Below are 25,234 nucleotides of genomic sequence, written 5' to 3'. Positions count from 1 at the left end.
GGTGCCCTCTGTGGGGTACAGGGCGCATGATCAGGAGGGCCCCTCCCCAGCCTGCAAGGAGGCCACTGGGTTTTAGTGGGCGGTCTCCTGAGATGCTGAGCTGACGCCCGCCGGTGGTAATATACCAGCAGCAGTGGGAGGAGACCCTTAAGTGGCAATTAATTGTCCACTTAAGGGCCTTAATTGGCCTGGGGCAGGTGGGCTGTTTGTCACCACTACTGCTGCTTGTAAAATTGCAGTGGGGACAGGAAGGTGACAGGAACGACCCACAACCCCCCCTCAATTTTATGCCCTGCCCACACCTCTAGCCCTCTCCTACGGGAGGGGGTGGGATAAAGTTCTGGCCCCTGAAACTCAATGTGGTGGATATTAATTAAACTGACCCACTGGGAGTGAGGGGATGGTTAGAGTCTGGGAAAACCAGAGGTCAGGGATCTCCTGCACACTGCGGAGTTGTTTAACTCAATGTGGTGACACCACTGACAGGTTCCCCACCTGGAAGGGGGAATTGGGGCCCTCGTGGGGATGGTCAGGGGAAGGTGGGGGAGGGGTTTGCCCAGCTGCATTCAACAGGTAGGTGCAGGCATTTAACTCCTGGATCTGGCAGGCTTTGCCTGGGTTTAGCTGCCGGATTTTCCGGGAAACCCGGCCATCCAGCATTAAATTGCAAATACAAATAAGGCTCGCAGCCTTATTATAATATTTAAAGTGCCAACCCGCCTCCTTGGATCAGGTTAGTCACCTGACCCGTCCCTCCTCTATTAAAACCAGAAGTGGGTAGGTTGAGGTTTGGAGTCAGATATTTATCGTTTTGGGGTTAAAATTTCCTCCTCCCATCAATAAATACATTTGACTTAATCTGGCACTTTGCAGCAAACTCTTGACCTTGGGACTTCTGTTTATAGTTGTACTTCATTTTTTTGGAGCTGTTGGTCAGGTTTTTCTGACACTTTTCGTTTGGCAGATGTGGGTGAAATAGGATGTGACCCCCACCGCCATGACCAAAGGGGTTTCAGGAACATCAGAGTGTGTGTACTCCAGATGGAGAAAACAGCAACTCCTGACTTCACAGAAACTGAAAGATAGTGGACTGACTTTGACATACCTGGCAGGGAGAGAATAGATTTTGAATTTGTTAGGGGGAGGAGTTGGACTTCCTGCTGCTGAAGACTGTGCATTAAAGTAACTTCCCAGTTGCTGAGCTGAAGTGAAAGTGTTCAGCTTGCTGTCGCTGTAAAAATGGTGCTCCTGTTGCAGTTGCTATTACTTGGTTTATGCAGTCAGGGCCGGGGGGATTTTTCTCCTCCCCGTTTCAATGTGAGTTTGGAGATGCCGCCTGCCCAGCGCTGGGAGCCGGTGCTGAAACATTACGATGCGGCGCGGTTCCGGAGGATGGTGCACCAGGTTATCTAGTGAGTGCAGCCAGGGGCCCGCTGCTGCTTTCTATTTTCTGTTTTCTCTTCATACTTCATGTGTTCATGCTTGGCACATTGAGCCACTCTGATCGCTCTCGTTTATGTTGGGAGGGTGTTCATTGTTTTTGAGTTATGCAATGTTATTGATTTCCATTTGCTTTCTTCTGTTGGGTTATAATCATAAAATGGTTAGAGCACAGAAGGCGGCCAGTCGGCCCATTGTGTCCGTGACAGCTCTCTGCAAGGGCTAATCACCTAGCTCCACCGCCCTACTTTTTCCCTGTACCCTGCAAATATCTTCTCCACACGTCATTGTCCAATTCCTTTTTCAAAGCCACCATTCAATCTGCCTCCAGCACACTCTCAGGCATTGCATTCCGCTTGCTATCAACTCGCTGCGGAAAAAACTTTTTCCTCATGTCGCCGTTGCTTCTTTTGCCAATCACTTTAAATCGGTGCCCCTGCTTCTCCGTCCTTCCGCCAACGGCAACTCTTTCTCCCTATCTACTCTGTCCACACCCCTCGTGATTTCCAACACCTCTATCAAATCTCCTCTTGATCTTCTCTACTCCAAAAACCCACAGCTCCATCTTCTCCAATCTATCCACGGAAATCAACTTCCTCATCCCTGGAACCATTCTCGTGAAACTTTTCTGCACCCTCTTAATGCCTTCACATCCTTACCAAAGTGTGGTGACCTGAATCTCACACAATACCAATCTTTTGCACAGGTTTATCATAACTTCCTTGCTTTTGTGCTCTATCCCCCTACTTATAAGAGCCAGGATCCCATATGCTTTATGAACAGCTTTCTCAACCTGCCCTGCCACCTTCAATCATTTGTGCACATATACCCCCAGGTCCCTCGGCTCCTGCACCCCATTTCGAACGGTACCCTTGATTTGAGATTGCCACTCCTCGTTCCTCCTACCAACACGAATCACTTCACACTTCTCTGCATTAAATTTCATCTGCCACTCGTCCGCCCATTCCACCAGCCTGTCTATGTCCTCTTGAAGTTGATCACAATCCTCCTCACAGTTCACAGTACTTCCAAGTTATGTGTTATCGGTAAATTTTAAAATTGTGGCCTGTATACCCGAGTCCAGATCATATATATCAGGAAAAGCAGGGGTCCCAACACTGACCCCGGGGGAACCCCGCTCTATACCTTCCTCAAGTCTGAAAAACAACCATTCACTACTCTCTGTTTCCTGTCACTCAAGTCAATTTCATATCCATGCTGCTACTGTCCCTTTTAATTCGCTGGGTCCAACTTTGCTGACAAGCCTGTTATGTGGCACTTTAACAACTGCCTTTTGGAAGTCTATGTCCATTATATCAAACACATTACCCTCATCAACCTTCTTACCTCATCAAAAAACTCAAGTATGTCAGTTAAACATGATTTGCCCTTAACAAATCTGTGCCAGCGTTCCTTAGTTAAACCACAATTGTCCAAGCGACTGTTAATTTTGTCCTGAATTATCCTTTCTAGAAAGCTTTCCCACCTCCGAGGTTAAACTGACTGGCCTGTAATTGCTGGGCTTGGCCTTATACCCTTTTTTGAACGAGGGTGTAACATTTGCAATTCTCCAGTTCTCTGGCATCTTTATCTAAAGGAGGATTGGAAGATTATGGTCAGTGCCTCTGCAATTTCCACCCTAACCTCCTTCAGTATCTTTGGATGCATTTCATCAGCTCCAAGTGACTTATCAACTTTAAGTGCAGGCAGCCTTTCTAATACCTTCTCTTTATCAATTTTTAGCCCATCCAATAATTCAGTGTAATATTTCATGTATGTTTTATACATGGTGCCTAACTCAGGTTTGTGTCCTGTTGTGCTTTTGATTTTACATTGCTGAAGTTTCTTGGATTTGTACCTGTTCCAAGTGGAATATTGTTAAGCATTATTTACTGGCTCTGTTGGTGTCTAGCATCATGTTTCCCAAGTTCAATTGGTATTATTTTGTAATATTTCCCATGCTAAAATGTAGCATGCAGTTAAGTCCGATACTGATAACAGTGCAAGAGAAATTGGGGGGCATGTTGTTTATTCTGGTACAGTTGGTTACTAATATATTGTGACAGTTCATCTGTAGCATTCTTTTTTCCTATACTTAAAGGAAATCTAATAGCTTTGTTTAAAATTATGAAAGAATTTAAGAGGGTCAATAGTGTGGTTATTTCCACGGGTTGGTGAATAGTTAAAATAAGAAGAGAGAAATTTAGGGTTAGAGCACGAAGCATTAATCTGCACTGAATGGAATTCCTCTTTAAGCTTGTTGATTCATAGACAGTTTCATCTTTTTGCTCTGTGAAGAAAATATGAATGCTTGTGCAATAATTTACAATGTTTCAATTAACCAGTTCTCACTTATGTTTTGTGTAATTATTTATGCACAAATGCCACAGCATTTAGACTTCCTTTTCAGTACGTTCACTGTTAATTTCATAATCCTTCAAACTGACTGATTAAGGAGATATACAGATGCTTGCCCTGTTCACTCAGATCCCATATGCTGTGGCGTTCCCATCTGACTTGCAGAAACTGGCAGCACAGAATATTATCAGTATTAAGCAAACAAGAGCAGGTTTAAATGACAGCGGGTGCCAGTTGTTGCCCTGCCACGGGAGATTTTAGGTCAATATGTTAAATTGATAACAGAAGATTTACAAAAATATGAAATCCAGCTGAGTTTGCTATCTTTTAATCAGATGTTTGTCTTTCAAAACAAGATTATTATATTCTGTCTGAAGAACATAAGAAGTAGGAGCAGGAGTAGTCCATATGTCGACCCTGCTCCGCCATTCAATACAATCATGGCTAATCCTCGGCCTCAACTGCACTTTCCCGCCTGCTCCCCATATCCCTTTATTTCCTGAGAGACCCAAAAGTCTTTCTATCTCAGCCTTTAGTTAGAAAAGGTAATTGAGCCATTACAGACTTTCCTAGTATAGTATGTGTGTTTTATACTTGCAGTATTTCCCAAGCATTTGTGCTTGGCATTTTGAAATAATTGTAAATTAATATTTTGTTGCTTTAATCTTTTCATTTGTGGGTAACGTGTCATTTCAGAGTTTGGCAGGATAGCACAAAGCAACTTAAATTAATAAGCATAATGCTGCAAGTAGGATAATCTGTGATCCATGGTCATGCACCTTTGCCAAGGGCTGCTTATAGAAGGGATACAGCTTTTGTATTGTCAGGGACAAAGTCTGATCATGGAAATCTCTGTTAATACTAGTCAGTGAGCAAGCTGTTCTATTAACACATGTAATTGTTCATTCATGTTTGTTTTTGTTTTTTCTGCTTTAAGGGAATGACTGACAAATATTCTTGAAACAATTGAATCTTTGTATTACAGTTCTATTGCTCCAAAGTGGGTGATTTCCATTATTGAACAGCTAGCACCCCAGCTGGGCCTGATATTACCACAACCGTATGAAGCAGAAATTCAAGGAATAAGTAAAGCCTTAGGCTTAAGACTTGGAGATGGACTTCTTATCAATCTTGTTTATGAAATTTCTGGGTAGGTGTTCTTTGACAGGCAAAGACTTAACATTCATAGCTGTTAAACTTTGATCAATTTTACACCTTAACTACTTCAGTTTGTCTTGTGAAAAAGTTATACAAGCAGATGCTCTTATGCAAATAGGAGTTGGAACTATAGTTGGCTGGGAATAATTTACTTTGGAGCACACTTTTTTTTTCATTGAATCCTTATTCCCAGACAAGAAACAAAAAACTATAGAAGGTCAGAATGCTAATGGCCTGACCTTACAGTGTCAAAGTGAAGAAAACAGTGTGCTATGAAGAATCCCTGTAGAGGTAGCTTACATTGACCTAGATTTTCCAGTTGGTATTATATTAACACCAGCATTAACCCATTTCATATAAACGGATTAATACCAGTGTTAAAACAATATCAGTTGGAAAATTTAGGCTACTAACTCTTCACTTCGTCTTTGTATCACTCTGTTTGTAGGAAAAATACTTATGAGCTCTCAAAATAAAAGGGACTCAGAACTCTGAATAAAATGGACACTGTGTTTCTCTGACTCTTGCCTGTCATGCATTATCCCCTCCCTTTGCCCCAGCGTTACTGATGTCTAGGCCCTGCACTCTTCCAGAACATTTCCACCTCTGCACCTCCCTCTCCTCCTTTAAGACCTGTGGTAAAACCCACCTGTTTAAGCACATTTCTGGGCACCCATTCTAAAATCACCTTTTTTTGCTTGTGCATCTTTTATTATTGTACCGCTGAAGGGTTTTGGCCATTTTGTTACGTTAAAGACTCTATATAAATGTATGTTGTTGTGTCACTGCTGAAATGTTTCGTCTCTGAACTGATGTGTAACTCATGTCACTGCTCTCAGCTTTTGCACTAGCATTGTTGCTCAAGACTCGAGAGGAAATATTTACCACGGTAGAAATTTGGACTACCAATTCAGTGATATTTTAAGATCTTTAACAGTTGACCTACAATTTGTAAAGAATGGTCAGGTAGGTGTTACATTAAAATTACAACATGTGTGTTTTCTTAAAAGAAAAATTGTTTTACAAATATAATGGAAGTTCCAGACTTAAATACATGTGATGGAGTTTACACTTTTCAGATAAATTGAGAATTTCTGTGTTCATCAATGGAAAATACAGTGCTGTATTCAAAGATGAGACAAATTATAGTTCTTTTTAAAGTTGAGAAGGTTAATGGAGTTTATGAAGGTAAATCATAATAGATTGTTTCCATTGGTCAGTGAGATAGATGATAAGAAAGCACAAATTAAAGAACTACCAGCTTCTCAAGGGCAGTTAGGATGGGCAATAAATGTTGGCCTTGCCAGGGATACCCACATCCCATGAACAAATAAAAAAAATTAATGGGGAAGATAGAAAAAAAAATGTTTTGCACAGAGGTTCTTAGAATGTGGAATTCCTCATCATGTGCCACTTCTGAAGCAAAATCTGCCTGTATGTTTTAAAAGGGAATTAGTTGCTTGAAAAAGAGAAATATTCAAGAATACAGGAAATGAGGAGAGTGGGATCAGAGGTGATTGAAATGGAGAAAAACCACTGGCACAGACTGGACAGGCTGAATGGCTTGTTTCTGTGCTGTTACGAAATGTGATTCTATGGTGAATGTGAGTGCTGGGGAATAAAACACCTCAAGGTTAGATATACTATGTCTAGGTTCGGGGTAAAGCTCTTTCGACACTTGCCCAGCAATGTGCCTAAATTCCAACTTTAGAACAACATTTTGTAATGCATCAGTGTGAAATTTCCCACTTCCTACATCAAACACTCTTATGATGTTCCTGAGTGGAGCTGATATTTTACTGGCAATTTGTTGAAATGTGGACATTTTTGTGACCAATGCCCACTAGTAACTGAGTTATTTCACTTGGGATCTAGCAGAGATGAGGGAGTTTCATTCATCTGTCTAAACTGGGTTAAAACCCAGGCCTCTGAAATCAAGTTGCACATCTATTCCTGCAATGGAAAGGCCGAGATTTCTTTCAACCAAATTTTTTGAACAACCTAAAAAATTACTGCTTGACTTTAATATGGATCTGTACTTGAATCAGAAAATTGAATTTTAGGTGGGCTTGTGTGACTCATTTTGAAAAGCCTAAATAATGCCTCAATTGTTAACTTGCATTTATTTAATCTAATCACCCTAGTGCACGATATCACATTGATGTTTTGTTTTGTAATCTGTAATAGCCATGGTTATGTCATGTTTATTTTACCTGCTTGGCATGGTTAATTCTACAATTCTTACATATTATTACAACCTCTTTGAGACCATTGATGTTAAAATATTAGATGTGAACACCTAGACCAATTTAAGGAATTACATGACAAGATTTCATGTTTAAAACTTTTATTACAACGAAACTACAAGAAATGCCCATTAACTAAATAGTTCTTTGTACGTAGCTGATTCCCAAAATTACAAAGAAAGGTATTTTCTTTACTTACTAAAATACTTGGAAAACTCACACCACACTTATACGTTACACAGACCTCTTTGGCAAAATCTTTGTGGTTAAAAGTCCCAAACTCCTCCCAGTTGCAATGGTTTGGATCTCCCAGACCTTTCAAAAAAATAGTCTCCTCTTCCCTCACTTTTCTGAGCATTCCAACCTGCTTGTCCATGAATAAGGATTCCTGGGATCTGATTCCTGGTGATCCCACTAGTCTTCAACTTCTCCACAAACTTCAACATTCAAAGCAGGTTCAGGTCTTTGCAGTCTTTTGCTGTTGTAGGTTTCTGAGAGCAGATTTTTTCCCCCTCTCTTCAACCCCCCCCCATCCCCCCCACCCCCCCCCCCCCCACCCACCACCCTAAAGGCCTGCTACCCGACCCGAACCCGACGGGACCCAACAACATGTGTCGGGTTCAGGTCAGGTCGCACTTCCGGGTCCGGCATTCGGGGTTGGGTCGCCCGGATCAGATACGCTCTATCACTACCTCAGGTAACTGACACTAATGTTAATTTACTTTTTGGACTTCAAAGGTGGTTTTGTTATAGTTATTTTAAGCTTGTGCAGGTAAGGAACAAAGTGAAAAATGGAAGGTCGGTTAACTGATGGTCAGGTCGGGTCGGGTGCAGAAAAAACTGGAAGGGGTCGGGGCCGGGTCGGGCTCGGGGTCGGATGGGGTTCTGTCGTGCTCGGGTCGGGTCGCATTTGCAGACCCGAGCAGGCCTTTACCCCATCTCCCTTCCTCTTCTCCCTCCTTCTCTCTTACTCCACCCTCTCGCTTAACCCCCCCCCCACCCTCTCGCTTAACCCCCCCCCCCACCCTCTCGCTTAACCCCCCCCCCCACCCTCTCGCTTAACACCCCCCACTCTCTCCTGATCCCCCCCCCCCCCACTCTCTCCTGATCCCCCCCCCTTCATTTCCTCCCCACCCAATGGGTGAAACCCATTGTTTTTCAGGTGTTACATCTACAGTCACTTTTGTTTTCAAAACAGTCTTTGATATGTTATCTCTGTTCGGTAATCAAGATTTCTGTCTTGTCCTTTAGCAGAGTGGATTTGAGGTCACCTGAACCTCTGGAATCCATCTTAAACTTTTAAAAATCACAATTTTTAAAACATCATTTACAAAGTCCAGCATTCATAGCAATATTTAATATAATGTGTATGTAACATTGAAATATTGTTATTGGTTGCAAAAATGCATATGAATTATTTTTCTTACAGGAAAATGTAGTATTTAATAATTTCCTAGTAGCGGGCGGAGATGGAATTAAATAGAGTGAACACACTTTACCAGGACAACACAAAAGCAAATCTGTTAACTATTTTGCGTTAATTTAGACTTCCTCATTTGCCAATAGTCATTTACTGCATTAGAATATTTTTCTCCTTGCTGATGAGCTGTTCAATTTTTTTTGTTCAGCTGATAGCATTTTGCTGCAAAATAGAAGCTATTTTTTTCACGGTTGAAATCTGATCTCTGTCTATTTTAATTAAAATCTTTCATTCAGATCATCTATACAGGAACAACATTCGTTGGCTTTGTAGGTTTATGGACTGGGCAAAGTCCAAACAAGTTTACCATTTCTGGAAATGCCAGAGGTATGTTGAACTTTGTTTCTTTGAGTTAATATACCTGTGCTACTCTTTAGACATATTGCCAATTATAACATTTTAAATGTGACTCAGCAGGCCACCTTTGGGACTTAATAAATATGTTAAGATGTTAATTTTGAAATATTTTGTTTAATGTGAGTTAGCCCCTCAGACTGTAGAACAGATTTAATTATAATACATTCCAAAGCTGCTTTTGTTCCACCACAGCATGGGAGGAATTTCATAGATTCTAACAGAATTATAGAAAGCCATGACAATATTAGTAGTATTGCTCAAAATAAGAATGATGGGATACTCCCAGACACTGCAAACAATGGTAGATAGTACACGCTATCTATAAACTGCTACATTGGAAAAGAGGATGGGCAAAATTTTCCCAGTCCCGCCAGGGCAAGCTTGAAGGTCGGACTGGGAGGAAAGTTGGAAAGGAGGGCATCGGATTGGCGGGTGGATGGATTCCCATCTCCAGCTGATCTTGCAGGAGGTGGGGTGGAATTGACACAGGCTACCCACCCAACAACGGGAGGTAGCCAATTTGAATAAGTAAGTACCCATTTGTGGGCAGATTGTGGATGCCGCCAGGATCTGCCTGGTGGCCCACGTGGCCTCTTTTAGGATCCCCCACCCCAACAGAGCCGCAGACATCAGAGGGCCACAGCTGCGGTCCCTCCACAGGGTCTACAGTTTATTTTATAAAAATTCAAACCACTTCAGAGACCCCCTTGCAGACCCCTCTTACAGCAGCAACACCCACCTCTGCCAGTGGGGCTGCCGTCCTCCCAAGGCTGTAGGCCCTCTGATTATGCCTGTAGCCTCAGGAACCCGCCCGCTGTTATTAATTGGATGACAGACGCAGAGGTGGCCAATTTGAAGACCACCTCCCAGAATATTGCACCAGTGAGTGTGTTGCTGCCAAGTGTGGGGTCGGGACCCGGAAATGGTCCCGTCCCACGATTATTTTTAAAGGGGACAAGATGCCCGATGTGTCAGAAGTTCATTTAAGGTCTACCATTGAGACTATGTAGAACATTGTTAGCAGCACTGCTGTGTCATATGTGACTAAACAAAGCCTGGTACACACTCTTTGAAAAATATTCTCAAACTTATTTGAAATTTAGTGTGACCCATTTTACATGCATCTCATTAGCATTTGCCAAGGTGTAAAGTTGTCCTATGGATTTCCTTCTGCTCATGAATCTACTTATTTATGTAATGTGTGTACAAATCATAACATTTTAGATTATGGCTAGGATTTCTACTCATAAGATGTAAGTTTTGCTGACGATGTTGGGACTAAGTGAGCCAATATTTTTACATGCTAAAATGCTTATACTGAAGTATATACATTCTACTTTTTCAAAAAAAACCCTCAAATTAGGTATTACAAAGCTGTTCTGTACTTCTAAATGACTTTATACTCCATGACATTTGTGAAACAATCAAGATTGTTAAGATCTAGTAAAAGCATCGATTTTCCAGAGGAAACGTTGAATTTCTGTGGTACAAAAAGATGAGACATTTTGTTTTCCAGCAAAAGCATGTGGCTTAGTGGCCTAATCCAATAACTCCCTGTTTCATCCATGATATAAGATAATGTGGTAAAATGTGTCAACATAAGGTACAATCACCAGTAAAAAAAAAACCTTGCCAATGAGTGGGAAATGAATAAGAAGAAACCCTATGCATTGCAGCATAACAGCCAAAAATCTGCATATCTTGGATGGTGTGCATTGTCATTCTCTTTTCAAGTCGCACTAATCCTATAGGTGTCTTACAAAAAAGTAGCTCATAAAATGGGGTGTTTCAAGGCTGAAACATACTGAGAATTAAAAATATGAACTCATTTAAAAAAAAATTCATTTCATGAGATGTAGGCGTCACTGGCCAGGCCAGCATTTATTGCCCTTGAGAAGGTGGTAGTGAGCTGCCTTCTTGAACCGCTGCAGTCCATGTGGGGAGGTATACCCACAGTGCTGTTAGGAAGGGAGTGCCAGGATTTTGGCCCAGTGACAGTGAAGGAACGGCAATATAGTTCCAAGTCAGGATGGTGTGTGGCTTGGAGGAGAACTTGCAGGGGTGTTCCCACGCATCTGCTGCCCTTGTCCTTCTAGGTGGTTGGTAGTGGTCGCGGGTTTGGAAGGTGCCACCTGAGTAGCCTTGGTGCATTGTAGATGGTACACACTGCTGCCACTGTGCGTCGGTGGTGGAAGGAGTGAATGTTTGAGGATGGTGTGCCAATCAAGTGGGTTGCTTTGTTCTGGATGGTGTCGAGCTTCTTCAGTGTTGTTGGAGCTGCACCCATCCAGGCAAGTGGAGAGTATTCCATCACACTCCTGACTTGTAGATGGTGGACAGGCTTTGGGGAGTCAGGAGGTGAGTTACTCGCCTCAGGATTCCTAGCTTCTGACCTGCTCTTGTAACCATGGTATTTATATGGCTACTCCATATTTGTCAAGCTTGTAGCAGTGATGCCTCAGCCATGAATAGCATTATATCTTTGGCATACACACAGATCTGTAATCTGCACAATATTTATGAATGAAGCTAATATTGACCCATTTTTCTTAGTTTTGAGGGCAGCACTTTGATTCAAAGCATGATTTGAGCTCTAGTGCCATTTATTTAGAGATACAGCACTGAAACAGGCCCTTCGGCCCACCGAGTCTGTGCCAACCAACAACCACCCATTTATACTAACCCTGCAGTAATCCCATATTCCTACCACCTACCTACACTAGAGGCAATTTACAACGGCCAATTTACCTATCAACCTGCAAGTCTTTGGCTGTGGGAGGAAACCGGAGCACCCGGTGAAAACCCACGCGGTCACAGGGAGAACTTGCAAACTCCGCACAGGCAGTGCCCAGAATCGAACCCGGGTCACCGGAGCTGTGAGGCTGCGATGCTAACCACTGCACCACTGTGCCACTGTGCCGCCTTGTGCTTGCTATCCTACACAGGCTTCTAGTCAAGCAAATTCTTGATTTTAAAATTCTCATCCTTGTTTTCAATTCCCTCCATGGCCTCACTCCTCCCTGTCCCGTTGGACCAAGTGATTTGATTCCAGTGATCTTCTTGTTCTTTCCACTGCCTATTACTGGGGAAATATTATATTATATAGGGTGATATACAACTAAATAGAAAGTAAAACACAGAGACTGGCAGTTGCCCCAAACAGACCATGTTGGTGTTTATCCTTCACATGAGCAGTAATCCTAGTTCATGTGCCTCCCTTGTTCCCATAACTCTTTATCACTCTTTTTCTTCCAACCACCTATTTAAGTCTTTTTTCATGCTTGTATTTCTTGATATCAGGCAGAATTCTAGTGAATCTACACTACCACTCTACCCTGAACATCCTTTCTGTACCATGGAGCTCAAAATGAAGGTTACTTAATGATGTATTCACCATTGCATGTCTACTTTTATATTCTACATCTTTGTGCTTGAATGAATTGTTTAGAACAGTTCTTTTCCTAGGAAAATATTAATGTAACAGCAACAACTTATGTTTATATAGCACCTTTTAACATAATAAAACATCCCAAGGCATTTCACAGGAGCGTTATAAAGCAAAATATGACTCCGCGCCACATAAGGAGATATTGGGTGAGATGACCAAGAACATGGTCAAAGAGGTGGGTTTTAAGGAGTGTCTTAAAGGAGGAAAGCGAGGTAGAGAGGTTTGGGGAGGGTATTCCAGAGCTTAGGGCCTAGACAACTGAAGGTGTGGCTACCAATGATGGAGTGATTAAAATCAGGGATGCATAAAAGGCCAGAAATAGATGAGTGCAGCTACCTTGGAGGATTATGGGGGTAGGAGGAGATTATAGAGACAGGGAGGAGCGAAGCCATGGAGGGATTTGAAAACAAGGATGAGAATTTTAAAATCAAGAATTTGCTTGACTAGAAGCCTGTGTAGGACAGCAAGCACAAGGGTGACAGGGGAATGGGACTTGGTGGGAGTTAAGACATGGGCAGCAGAGTTTAGGATAACAAATTTTACAGAGTAGAATATGGGAGATCAGGCAGAAGTCTGTTGAAATAGTCCAGTCTAGATGTAACAAAAGCATGAATGACGATTTCAGCTGCAGATCATCTGAGGCAGGGGGAGGTCAGGCGATGTAACTGGGGTGGAAAAAGGTGGTCTTGTTGGTGCAAATATGTTGTCGGAAGCTCGCCACGGGGTCAAATATGACACCAAGGTTGCAAACAGTCTGCTTTAATCTCAGACAGTTGCCAGGGCGAGGGATGGAATCTGTTTGGAGCGGAGACCGTAAACAATGTCTTCAGTCTTCCCAAAATTTAATTGGAGGAAATTTCTACTCATCCAGTACTTGATTTCAGATAAGCAGTCTGATAATATAGCAACAATGGAGGAGTGAAGAGAGGTGGAGGTGAGGTTAAACTGGGTGTCATCAGAGTATATATAAAATCTAACTGCTTTTGGATGATGCCACCAAGGGTCAGCATGTAGATGAGAAATAGGAGGGGGCCAAGAATAGATCCTTGGGGAATACCAGAGGTCATGATGTGGGAACAGGAAGAGCAACCAAACATGCTGACTTTGGTAGTTAAGATTGCTGTAAAAAGATCTCAACACAGCTAAAAATCACAATTTTCTTTAAATGTAGCAGTGTCAAAGATGTGGTGAACTAATCAAGTGGCTTTCATGGGTGTTTTTACAACGCACTGTGCTCATTTGTAGCAGGCAACATTGTAATTTGCCAGTGTCAGCTGTGGCTCAGTTGGTAACACTCTTGCCTCTGACTCACAATATACTGGGTTAAGTCCCACTCCAGGGCTTGAGCACAAAGGTCAAGACTGACAATCCAGTGGAATACTGAGGGACTGCTGCACTGTTGGAGGTGTTGTCTTTCGGATTAGATGTTAAACCGAGGCCCCGTCTGCCTCCTCAGGTGAATCTGAAAGATCCCAAGGCACTGTTTGGAAGAAGAGCAGGGCTTTATCCCTGATGTCCTCAAAGAACAAAGAAATTTACAGCACAGGAACAGGCCCTTCGGCCCTCCAAGCCTGCACCGATCCAGATCCTCTATCTAAACATGACGCCTATTTTCTAAGGGTCTGTATCTCTTTACTTCCTGCCCATTCATGTATCTGTCTAGATACATCTATTCTAGCACCGCAGCCTCACAGCTCCAGGGACCCGGGTTCGATTCCGGGTACTGCCTGTGTGGAGTTTGCAAGTTCTCCCTGTGTCTGCGTGGGTTTTCTCCGGGTGCTCCGGTTTCCTCCCACAAGCCAAAAGACTTGCAGGTTGATAGGTAAATTGGCCATTATAAAATTGTCACTAGTGTAGGTAGGTGGTAGGGAAATATAGGGACAAGTGGGGATGTTTGGTAGGAATATGGGATTAGTGTAGGATTAGTATAAATGGGTGGTTGATGTTCGGCAGACTCGGTGGGCCGAAGGGCCTGTTTCAGTGCTGTATCTCTAATCTAAAAAAAAAGACGCTATCGTGCCCGCGTCTACCACCTCCGCTGGCAATGCGTTCCAGGCACCCACCACCCTCTGCGTAAAGAACTTTCCAGGCATATCCCCTCTAAACTTTTCCCCTTTCACTTTGAACTCGTGACCCCTAGTAATTGAATCCCCCACTCTGGGGGAAAAAGCTTCTTGCTATCCAACCTGTCTATACCCCTCATGATTTTGTACACCTCAATCAGGTCCCCCCTCAACCTCTGTTTTTCTAATGAAAATAATCCTAATCTACTCTACTTCATAGCTAGCGCCCTCCATACCAGGCAACATCCTGGTGAACCTCCTCTGCACCCTCTCCAAAGCATCCACATCCTTTTGGTAATGTGGCGACCAGAACTGCACGCAGTATTCCAAATGTGGCCGAACCAAAGTCCTATACAACTGTAACATGACCTGCCAACTCTTGTACTCAATACCCCGTCCGATGAAGGAAAGCATGCCGTATGCCTTCTTGACCACTCTATTGACCTGCGTTGCCACCTTCAGGGAACAATGGACCTGAACACCCAAATCTCTCTGTACATCAATTTTCCCCAGGACTTTTCCATTTACTGTATAGTTCACTCTTGAATTGGATCTTCCAAAATGCATCACCTCGCATTTGCCCTGATTGAACTCCATCTGCCATTTCTCTGCCCAACTCTCCAGTCTATCTATATTCTGCTGTATTCTCTGACAGTCCCCTTCACTATCTGCTACTCCACCAATCTTAGTGTTGTCTGCAAACTTGCTAATCAGACCACCTATACTTTCCTCCAAATCATTTATGTATATCACAAACAACAGTGGTCCCAGCACGGATCCCTGTGGAACACCACTGGTCACACGTCAATATTTATCCCTCAATCAACATTACAAAAAACAAATTATCTGCTCATTATCACATTACTGTTTGTGTGTATTTGCTGTGTGTAAATTGGCTGCTGCATTTCCTTCATTACGACAGTGACTGCACTTCAAAAGTGCTGCATTGGCTGTAAAGCACTTTTAGATATCTGGTGGTTGTGAAAGGTGCTATATAAATGCAAGTCTTTCTTTTCAATTCTCTGCCCTCTGTGGATGTGTCTAGATTATCCAGGATTCCATTAGATTTTTTAAAATGTTACTTGTGGAACTGCTTTTGATTTCTTGTGAACTTGAAACCCAAAATCTTTGTTTTTCCACATCATCCAACCTTTTCCTATTTTAAATAAAGTAATGACTTTTTTAACCAAAACATACCAGCTTACACTGACTAATACTGAATTCAATGTACACCAGGAAGGAAAGCAGTCCCAGAGGAGAATCCTGTGTGACATCACTATCCAGTTGCATGCTTTTTGCACTCTATTAGGTGTTTATATTGGAATTATATTTTAGTACTTGGCTGTGATAATTACAATGTTTACAGAAGCACAGAACAAGTTACTTAATACCAGAGAGATCCTGGTGTAAGTCTCTTGCAACTTGCCTGCACTTCATTATATATAAGTCTGGTGTACTTGCTGTATGGTTCAAACAGGACTTTATTATACAGGATGCAAAGCCATGTGTATATAATCAAAATTTTATTAAAGTTAGAGGAGAATGGTGGAAAACTATGATTGCTGCTCTTTTGAAAAGAAATCCTCCTCCCAGCTGGCTGATAAGAGATGTAAGTCATTTTTGTTCTTTTTGGTCTACGTTTTGTTTATTAGCCAATCTTCTGCACAGTAAGGTAACATGAACAGCACTGATATTAATAACCAGATAAACTATTTAATGACGTTGCTTGAGGGATAAATGCTGGCCAGGGCACCAAGAGAACTCCCTCACTCTTCTGTGAATAGCACCATGCTATCCTATACATCCACATGAGAGGGCAGGCTAACATTTGGTTTATTATTTCATCTGATAGACGGGATCTGTAACAGTTCAGCACTCCCTCAGTACTGCACTGAAATATCAGCTTTCATTATGTGCTCATGTCTCTGGAGTGGAACTTGAACTAGTGCCCTTCTGACTCAGAGGAGAGAGTGCCACCAGTGAACCAAGGCTGATACCTGTGGCTTAAATTCTGAAATTTGTTTTAACGAGGATGAAAATTTATTGAATATTTATATAACTAAACCTCAATAGCATAAGAAAGCTGAATTAAATCGGAAAATGTTGACTTTTATTTTAGAAACCAAGCACTGTAATGTCCAGTTTACATTTTAGACTTCCCAAAAACTGGACTAAGTTCCAAGATTTGTTGCAACCATAGGAGTTGTTTTGGTAGGATGAATTAACTGTGGTCAGAAGGTAGAGTTGGGTGGTGGGGTGAGAGGGTGGTAAAGAAAGGAAGTGAAATGAAATAAAAGGGAAATTGACAAACTCTGAACTAAATAAAGAAAAATCCGTTTCTCATTTCCTCAGACTCTCCTGGAAGCTGCAGATTTTCAAGCAGCTTTGAGGAAGTTGGCCAATTCTCCAATCACTGCAAACGTATACTACATTTTAGGTGGAGTTAAACCAACTGAAGGCGTGATTATAACAAGAAACCTCAGTGGGCCTGTTGACATCTGGCCTTTGATGCCTATGAAAGGACAGTAAGTAGCGAATATACAAATAATGCTCCTTTTAAAAGTTGTTAAATTACCAGTGAAAAACAGCCACTACTAAAATGTAATATTTTGACCTCTAATGTTTTCTAAAAGTAAATGCTAGCGATGCCATATTTTGTGGAGATTGACTTTAATTGATAAAAATGATTTTAATGGAATCAGAATTAATTACGTGTGTAAAAATGGGTTAACACATTTCAATGGATTAACACTCCATATTCAATGTACCAAAAGTTGAAAAATCTAAATATGTGAGGAATAATGTGTGCTTGAATTAGGGTTATATATTTAATTGTTCTGGCTAAACCATAAATTGTGCATTGAGGGTTTAGATAATACTATTTAGATAATTCCATGCCCAGATTCAATTTCTAAGCAGGTATGCCTCATAGAAATATAGAAAATAGGAGCAAGAGTAGGCTATTCGGCCCTGCTCCGCCATTCATTATGATCATGGCTGATCATCCAACTCAGTAACCTGTTCCCGCTTTCACCCCATATCCTTTGATCCCTATAGAAACATAACCTCATTACAACCTTGGTCCAAACATGGACAAAAGAGCTGAAACTTTTTTATTCTTTCATGGAATGTGGGTGTCTCTGGTAAGGCCAGCATTTGTTGCCCCATCCCTAATTGCCCTTTCTAGGCCATTTCAGAGGGCAGTTAAGAGTCAACCAAATTGTTGTGCGTCTGGAGTGACCTGTAGGCCAGACCAGGCAAGGACAGCAGATTTCCTTCCCTCAAGGACATTAGTGAACCAGATGGGTTTTTACGGCAATTGATGATGGTTTCGTGGCACCATTACTGAGACTAGCTTTCAATTCCAGATTTTTATTAATTAATTGAATTTAAATTCCACGAGCTGCTGTGGTGGGATTTGAACCTGTGTCCCCAGGGCATTGGCCTGGGCATCTTGATTGCTAGTTCAGTGACATTTTCACGATGCCACCATTTCTCCAAATTGAAGAGATGAGGTGAGAGTGACTGCCCTTGACATCAAGGCAGCATTTCACTAAGTGTGGCATTAAGGATCCCTAGCAAAATTGAAGTCAGTGGGAATCAGGGAAAACTCTCCACTGGTTGGAGTCATACCTAGCACAAAGGAAGATGTTTGTGGTTGTTGGAGGGCAAACATCTAAGCCCCAAGACATCGCTGCAGGAGTTCCTCAGAGTAGTGGCTTCGGCCTAATTAATCTTCAACTGCTGCATCAATGACCTTGCCTCCAACATAAGGTCAGAAGTGGGGATGTTTACTGATGATTACACAGCGTTCAGTACCATCGCAACTCCTCAGATACTGAAGCAGTCTATGTCCATGTGCAGCAAGACCTGGATGACATTCAGGCTCGGGCTGATAAATGGCAAGAGACATTCACGCCAGGCAATGACCATCTCCAACAAGAGAGAATTTAACCATCGCTGAGTCTCCCACCATCAACATCCTGTGGGTGATCATTGACCAGAAACTTAACTGGACCAGCCACATAAATACTGTGGCTATGTGGGCAGATAAGAGGCTGGGAATTCTGCAGCGAGTAACCCACCTCTGACTCCCCACCATCTAGAAGGCACAAGTCAGGGGTGTGATGGAATACTCTCCACTTGTCTAGAGAGCGCAACTCCAACAACACTCAAGAAGCTGGACACCTGCCGAGCAGCCTGCTTGGGTGGCACCCTATCCACCATCATAAACATTCACTCCCTCCACCACTGGTGCACAGTAGCAGCAGTGTGTACCATTTACAAGAGGCATTGTGGCAACTCGCCATACCTCCTTTGACAGTACCTTCCAAACCCGTGACCTCTGCCACCTAGAAGAACAATGAGGGAGGTAGATGCATGGGAACACCACACCCAAGTCACACACCATCCTGACTCGGAACTGGATGGCCGTTTCTTCACTGTTGTGGGGTCAGAGTCCTGGGGCTCCCTTCCTTACAGCACTGTGGGTGCACCTACACTACATGGATTGTGGAGGTTCGGGGCGGTGGCTCACCACCACCTCAAGTGCAAGTAGGGATAGACAACAAATGCTGCCCTTGCCAGCGATGCTCACATCCCATGAAAGAATAAAAATGATTTATAATTAGTAGGTGTATAGAGTACAAAAGCAAGGAAGTTATGTTGAACTTGTGTAGAACACTGGTTTGGCCTCAACTGGAGTATTGTGTCTAGTTCTGGGCGTCACACTTTGGGAAAGATGTGAAGGCATTAGAGAGAGTGCAGAATAAATTCATGAGAATAGCTCCAAAGATGAGGAATTTCAGTGACGTGGATAGATTGGAGAAGTTGGGAATGCTTCACTTAGAGTGGAGAATTGATAAAAGTGTTCAAAATCATGAGGGGTCTGGACAGAGTAGAAGGGGCAGAACTGTTCCCATTGGTGGAAGGATCAAAAACAAGAGGGCACAGATTTAAGGTAATTAGCAAAAGAAGCAACAGTGACAAAGGTTGGTGAAGTTGCAAATAGTGATGAGGATTGTCAGAGGATACAGTAGGATATAGATCGGTTGGAGACTTGGGCGGAGAAATGGCAGATGGAGTTTAATCCGGACAAATGTGAGGTAATGCATTTTGGAAGGTCTAATGCAGGTGGAAAGTATACAGTAAATGGCAGAACCCTTAGGAGTATTGACAGGCAGAGAGGGCATACAGGTCCACAGGTCACTGAAAGTGGCAACGCAGGTGGATAAGGTAGTCAAGAAGGCATATGGCATGCATGCCTTCATCGGTGGCGGCATAGAGTATAAAAATTGGCAAGTCATGCTGCAGCTGTACAGAACTTTAGTTAGGCCACACTTAGAATATTGCGTGCAATTCTGGTCGCCACACTACCAGAAGGACATGGAGGCTTTGGCGAGGGTACAGAAGAGGTTTACCAGGATGTTGCTTGGTCTGTAGGACATTAGCTATGAGGAGAGGTTGGATAAACTCGGATTGTTTTCACTGGAACGACGGAGGTGGAGGGGCGACATGATAGAGGTTTACAAAGCTATGAGCGGCATGGACAGAGTGGATAGTCAGAAGCTTTTTCCCAGGGTGGAAGAGTCAGTTACTAGGGGACATAGGTTTAGGGTGAGAGGGGCAAAGTTTAGAGGGGATGTGCTTTACACAGAGGGTGGTGAGTGCCTGGAACTTGCTGCCGGGGGAGATGGTGGAAGCAGGTACCATAGAGACGTTTAAGAGGCATCTTGACAAATACATGAATAGGAATGGAATAGAGGGATATGGTCCCCGGAAGTGCAGAAGGTTTTAGTTTAGGCAGGCATCAAGATCGGCGCAGGTTTGGAGGGCCAAATGGCCTGTTCCTGTGCTGTACTGTTCTTTGTTCTTTGTATGCTGCTTTTGCTTTCATTCACCTTAATCCTGAGTGCATATATTGTGGTGAATTTTGCTTTCTTCTCATTTATTTAGGTGGTACAGAGTGGAGACAAACTATGATCACTGGAAAGCTCCACCTCCATTTGACGACCGAAGGTGAACATTCTCAGGTCTTTAAATCTGTACAATTGCTTGCATATAACACAACTTGGCATCTGTTCTTCTGCTTTTCATACTGCTTTAGTTTTTATATGTTGGATTCTTTTCTTAAGAACACCAGCTGTGCGTGCTCTTAATGCTACAGGACAGGACAACATCAACCTACATGCACTATTTAAGGTGAGCGCCAGTGGAATCTAATTTTGCTAATTAATTTATTTTATTGGTCGGGTTGACATCTGGAATGGACATTAAAGATAAATGTGTAAATGTCAACTAAAGGAGAAAGAAAGCAGAAGAGGGGCAAGGGGAATACTTGTGGTACAAATTACCCCGAATCTGTATAATTTTCTTGCCTTTTATTTAACCTTTCCCTTTTCTTTGAAAGGCATTAACTACATGTTGGCCGACTGTTCCACAGGCATCAAGGACCCTCTGGTACATTATCCAAGAGGCCATTATTCATGGTGAACTTCAGACCTGAGACCTATTTACATTTTTTAATTCTTTGTTTGGCTTGTGGACGTTGCTGGCAAGACTGGCATTTGTTGCCCATCCCTAATTGCCCTGAGAAAGTGGTGGATTCCGGCCTAAGTAATACTAAGATTTCAGGTTGCTCCTGATCTATTTCCTGAATTTTTATTAAATACTTTGAATTTTTGAGATCACATTGTAAAATGTTTCTACATAATACTTGGGGAGATATTTATTTAATTCAGTCGCAATTACCTGTAACCAGAATGGGAGATTCCAAAGGATTGATGAGTTTAGTCAGGCACAGGAGAAAGGATTGATAAATGTGAAAACGACAGTTGAAAACTGCCACTCTACAGGGCTGTTATTTTTAAGAATATTAATGATTTTAACCAGTGATCCGTGTATCTAAAACAAAAAACAGTCAGCATTTGTACGAAGAACAGACAAATTTTCCCCTCCCTTTTTGTCTGATGGTTTTAATATGCCTACCCACCTCTTTAATTTTTTTTAGTTCTGAAGGTTCAGTATGCAAAACGTTAACTTATCTGTGTTCTCCACAGATGCTAACTGACCTATGTGTTTCCAGCTTTCTGTTTTTGTTTCAGAGGGCCAGCATCAGCAGCATTTTGTTTTCTTTATCATGTATTCTAACAGTGTGCTATTTATGTTGTAGGTTCTGTCTATTAAACCAGTATTAAATAAGTAAGTATTGCTCTTAAATGTATATTTTTAAACATACTTGATTTGGAGACTATTAAAGGGGACACTGTGCAATGTATTGAATGGCATTTAGAATATTATGGGATAGAACTTACAAATTTGTGACCACTCTGTAAAGCTTTGTAAAATCTAACCTTCTAAACCTTTAGCATAGACATTTTGTTCATAGGTCATAAAAATTGGAGTCCAACATGCACAGAATTATTTGGGAAAATCATAATGCATGGGGGGAGGCAAGGGTTAAGCACTTCAGGTAACGACTGTACACAAGTGGCAGATAGTTATTGCTGTTTCATGTTATATATTATTGTCGTCTACATTCTTGCATGTTATTGCTAGCAGTAACTTGACTGCTGGCCTCCATTACTTCATACATCCTGGGCCAACTGGTTTCTTTCAAAAAATAACTTCTACACCTGTATTCAACCATATGTTACTATAATTTTTAGGACAAATCCTGACAATCAAAATCTTTTTTGGAAAGTCTGCGATGTATGCTGCATGTTAAACCCATCACAGGTGTCAAACATATCCATCATGACATGAGTAATTTAGGAACAGCATAGGGGGAGATGGTGGTGTCTTGGTAATGTTACTGTGCTAGCAATCCAGAAGTCTAGGCTCATGTTTTGGGACACTGGTTCAAATCCCACCATGGAAGCTGGTGGAATTTAAATTCAATTAAGTAATAAAATTCAATTAGTTTAATTCCAGATTTTTTTCATTAATTATCATCAATTGTGGCAAAAACCAATCTGATTCACTAATATCCTTTAGGGAAGGAAATCTGCCATCTTTACCCAGTCTGGCCTACATGTGACTCCAGACCCACAGCAATGTGGTTAACTCTTAACTGCACTCTGAAATGGCCGAGCAGTTGTCAAGGGCAATTGGGGATGGACAATAAATGCTGGCCTTGCCAGTGACACCCACATCCCATGAAATAAAAAAAAAAGAACCACTTCAGTAAAATTGTAAGAAACTGAGCTTCAGTAATTCAATAAATTTGAAGCTGCCTTTCCTGTAATTTCCTCTAAAGAAAGCCTATTGGACTCCAACCTGAAGAGCATTTTTCCTGTTACTCAGAAGGTTTACCGGAGGATGTTTTTCAATGTAACCTTCCATTTAAACAAGCTGATACATGAAGTGTTTATTTGTGTTTCGGTGATTATTTTAGAAAACAAAACGTGGTTTGCAACCTCCCCAGCAAAGCCTGCAACTGTTGTTGGCTTCTTTCCCCACCACAGCAAGCCACACCACTACCCACTACCTCCAACATGAAACAAAAAAAGAGAAAAAGAGAAGCAGAAGAGGACAGAAAGGAAGAAGCAAAAGGAGACATAAGGAACAGGAGTAGAGAGAAAAGAAAGAGAGAGAGAGGAAAATAGGCAGCAGAGTGACCATATTCTACAAATTAGCATACCATACATTCATAATATAGTAAAAGTCTTGCATCAGGGTGTATTTTCAGTCAACGTTTCATGATAAATTCCGATGTTCACATTTGTAATGGCAACTGGTTATTTTAACTTGTCACAGTTTATCTACAACCTCCCCAGTGAAGCTTCAACCACTATAAAGGTGGACATGTAAATTTATAATGAAAATATAAAAAGGACAAGAATGTATGATTTTAAAGCGGGGACTGAGTTTTATTCATCTTGGTCTAATTGACCCTGGCCTCGAATCACACTTCCTCTGAAGATTACACTTGGTCTTCACTCCTCATGCACATTGTCACAGGAGATCGACTAATACCGAGATAAGAACTCAGTATAGTGCTTTATGCCGAAAGAGAAAACACTTGCTTACTGCTTCCACTTTAAGTGACTGCAGTCTTTTACTTGTACCCCTTTCCCACACTGATGTACAAAGAAAATTACAGCACAGGAACAGGCCCTTCGGCCCTCCAAGCCTGCGCCGATCCAGATCCTCTATCTAAACATGACGCCTATTTTCTAAGGGTCTGTATCTCTTTACTTCCTGCCCATTCATGTATCTGTCTAGATACATCTTAAAAGACGCTATCGTGCCCGCGTCTACCACCTCCGCTGGCAACGCATTCCATGCACCCACCACCCTCTGCGTAAAGAACTTTCCAGGCATATCCCCCCTAAACTTTTCCCCTTTCACTTTGAACTCGTGACCCCTAGTAATTGAATCCCCCACTCTGGGGAAAAAGCTTCTTGCTATCCAACCTGTCTATACCTCTCATGATTTTGTACACCTCAATTAGGTCCCCCCTCAACCTCCGTCTTTCTAATGAAAATAATCCTAATCTACTCAACCTCTCTTCATAGCTAGCGCCCTCCATACCAGGCAACATCTTGGTGAACCTCCTCTGCACCCTCTCCAAAGCATCCACATCCTTTTGGTAATGTGGCGACCAGAACTGCACGCATTATTCCAAATGTGGCCGAACCAAAGTCCTATACAACTGTAACATGACCTGCCAACTCTTGTACTCAATACCCCGTCCGATGAAGGAAAGCATGCCGTATGCCGCCTTGACCACTCTATTGACCTGCGTTGCCACCTTCAGGGAACAATGGACCTGAACACCCAAATCTCTCTGTACATTAATTTTCCCCAGGACTTTTCCATTTACTGTATAGTTCACTCTTGAATTGGATCTTCCAAAATGCATCACCTCGCATTTGCCCGGATTGAACTCCATCTGCCATTTCTCTGCCCAACTCTCCAATCTATCTATATTCTGCTGTATTCTCTGACAGTCCCCTTCACTATCTGCTATTCCACCAATCTTAGTGTCGTCTGCAAACTTGCTAATCAGACCACCTATACTTTCCTCCAAATCATTTATGTATATCACAAACAACAGTGGTCCCAGCACGGATCCCTGTGGAACACCACTGGTCACACGTCTCCATTTTGAGAAACTCCCTTCCACTGCTACTCTCTGTCTCCTGTTGCCCACCCAGTTCTTTATCCATCTAGCTAGTACACCTTGGACCCCATGCGCCTTCACTTTCTCCATCAGCCTACCATGGGGAACCTTATCAAACGCCTTACTGAAGTCCATGTATACGACATCTACAGCCCTTCCCTCATCAATCAACTTTGTCACTTCCTCAAAGAATTCTATTAAGTTGGTAAGACATGACCTTCCCTGCACAAAACCATGTTGCCTATCACTGATAAGCCCATTTTCTTCCAAATGGGAATAGATCCTATCCCTCGGTAACTTCTCCAGCAGCTTCCCTACCACTGACGTCAGGCTCACTGGTCTATAATTACCTGGATTATCCCTGCTACCCTTCTTAAACAAGGCGACAACATTAGCAATTCTCCAGTCCTCCGGGACCTCACCCGTGTTTAAGGATGCTGCAAAAAGATATCTGTTAAGGCCCCAGCTATTTCCTCTCTCGCTTCCCACAGTAACCTGGGATAGATCCCATCCGGACCTGGGGACTTGTCCACCTTAATGCCTTTTAGAATACCCAAC

General features: G+C 42.3%; 1 protein-coding gene across 3 annotated transcripts in view; it reads left to right on the top strand.

Annotated features, from left to right (window-relative positions):
- The first annotated feature begins 829 nt into the window (after nt 1–829).
- LOC137373614 (N-acylethanolamine-hydrolyzing acid amidase-like) overlaps nt 830–25,234 on the top strand; it is a 28,492-nt gene continuing 4,087 nt past the window's right edge. Inside the window, exons 1-10 of one of the 3 annotated variants that reach the window (XM_068038662.1) lie at nt 830–1,412; nt 4,784–4,948; nt 5,796–5,922; nt 8,919–9,009; nt 13,944–14,107; nt 16,043–16,159; nt 16,903–17,075; nt 20,506–20,568; nt 20,685–20,751; nt 21,722–21,750. In XM_068038662.1, coding sequence (XP_067894763.1) covers nt 1,240–1,412; nt 4,784–4,948; nt 5,796–5,922; nt 8,919–9,009; nt 13,944–14,107; nt 16,043–16,159; nt 16,903–17,075; nt 20,506–20,568; nt 20,685–20,751; nt 21,722–21,750 — 1,169 coding nt within the window. In that variant the 5' untranslated portion in view covers nt 830–1,239. The remainder of the gene's footprint in view (nt 1,413–4,783; nt 4,949–5,795; nt 5,923–8,918; nt 9,010–13,943; nt 14,108–16,042; nt 16,160–16,902; nt 17,076–20,505; nt 20,569–20,684; nt 20,752–21,721; nt 21,751–25,234) is intronic. The other 2 variants (XM_068038652.1, XM_068038666.1) reach the window with 2 other exon arrangements.

This window comes from Heterodontus francisci, chromosome 1 (genome assembly GCF_036365525.1).
Source record: "Heterodontus francisci isolate sHetFra1 chromosome 1, sHetFra1.hap1, whole genome shotgun sequence".
In the NCBI taxonomy this organism is placed as follows: domain Eukaryota; kingdom Metazoa; phylum Chordata; class Chondrichthyes; order Heterodontiformes; family Heterodontidae; genus Heterodontus; species Heterodontus francisci.
Note: the sequence above shows the minus strand (reverse complement) of the source record. Positions and strands in the feature narration are given on the sequence as shown.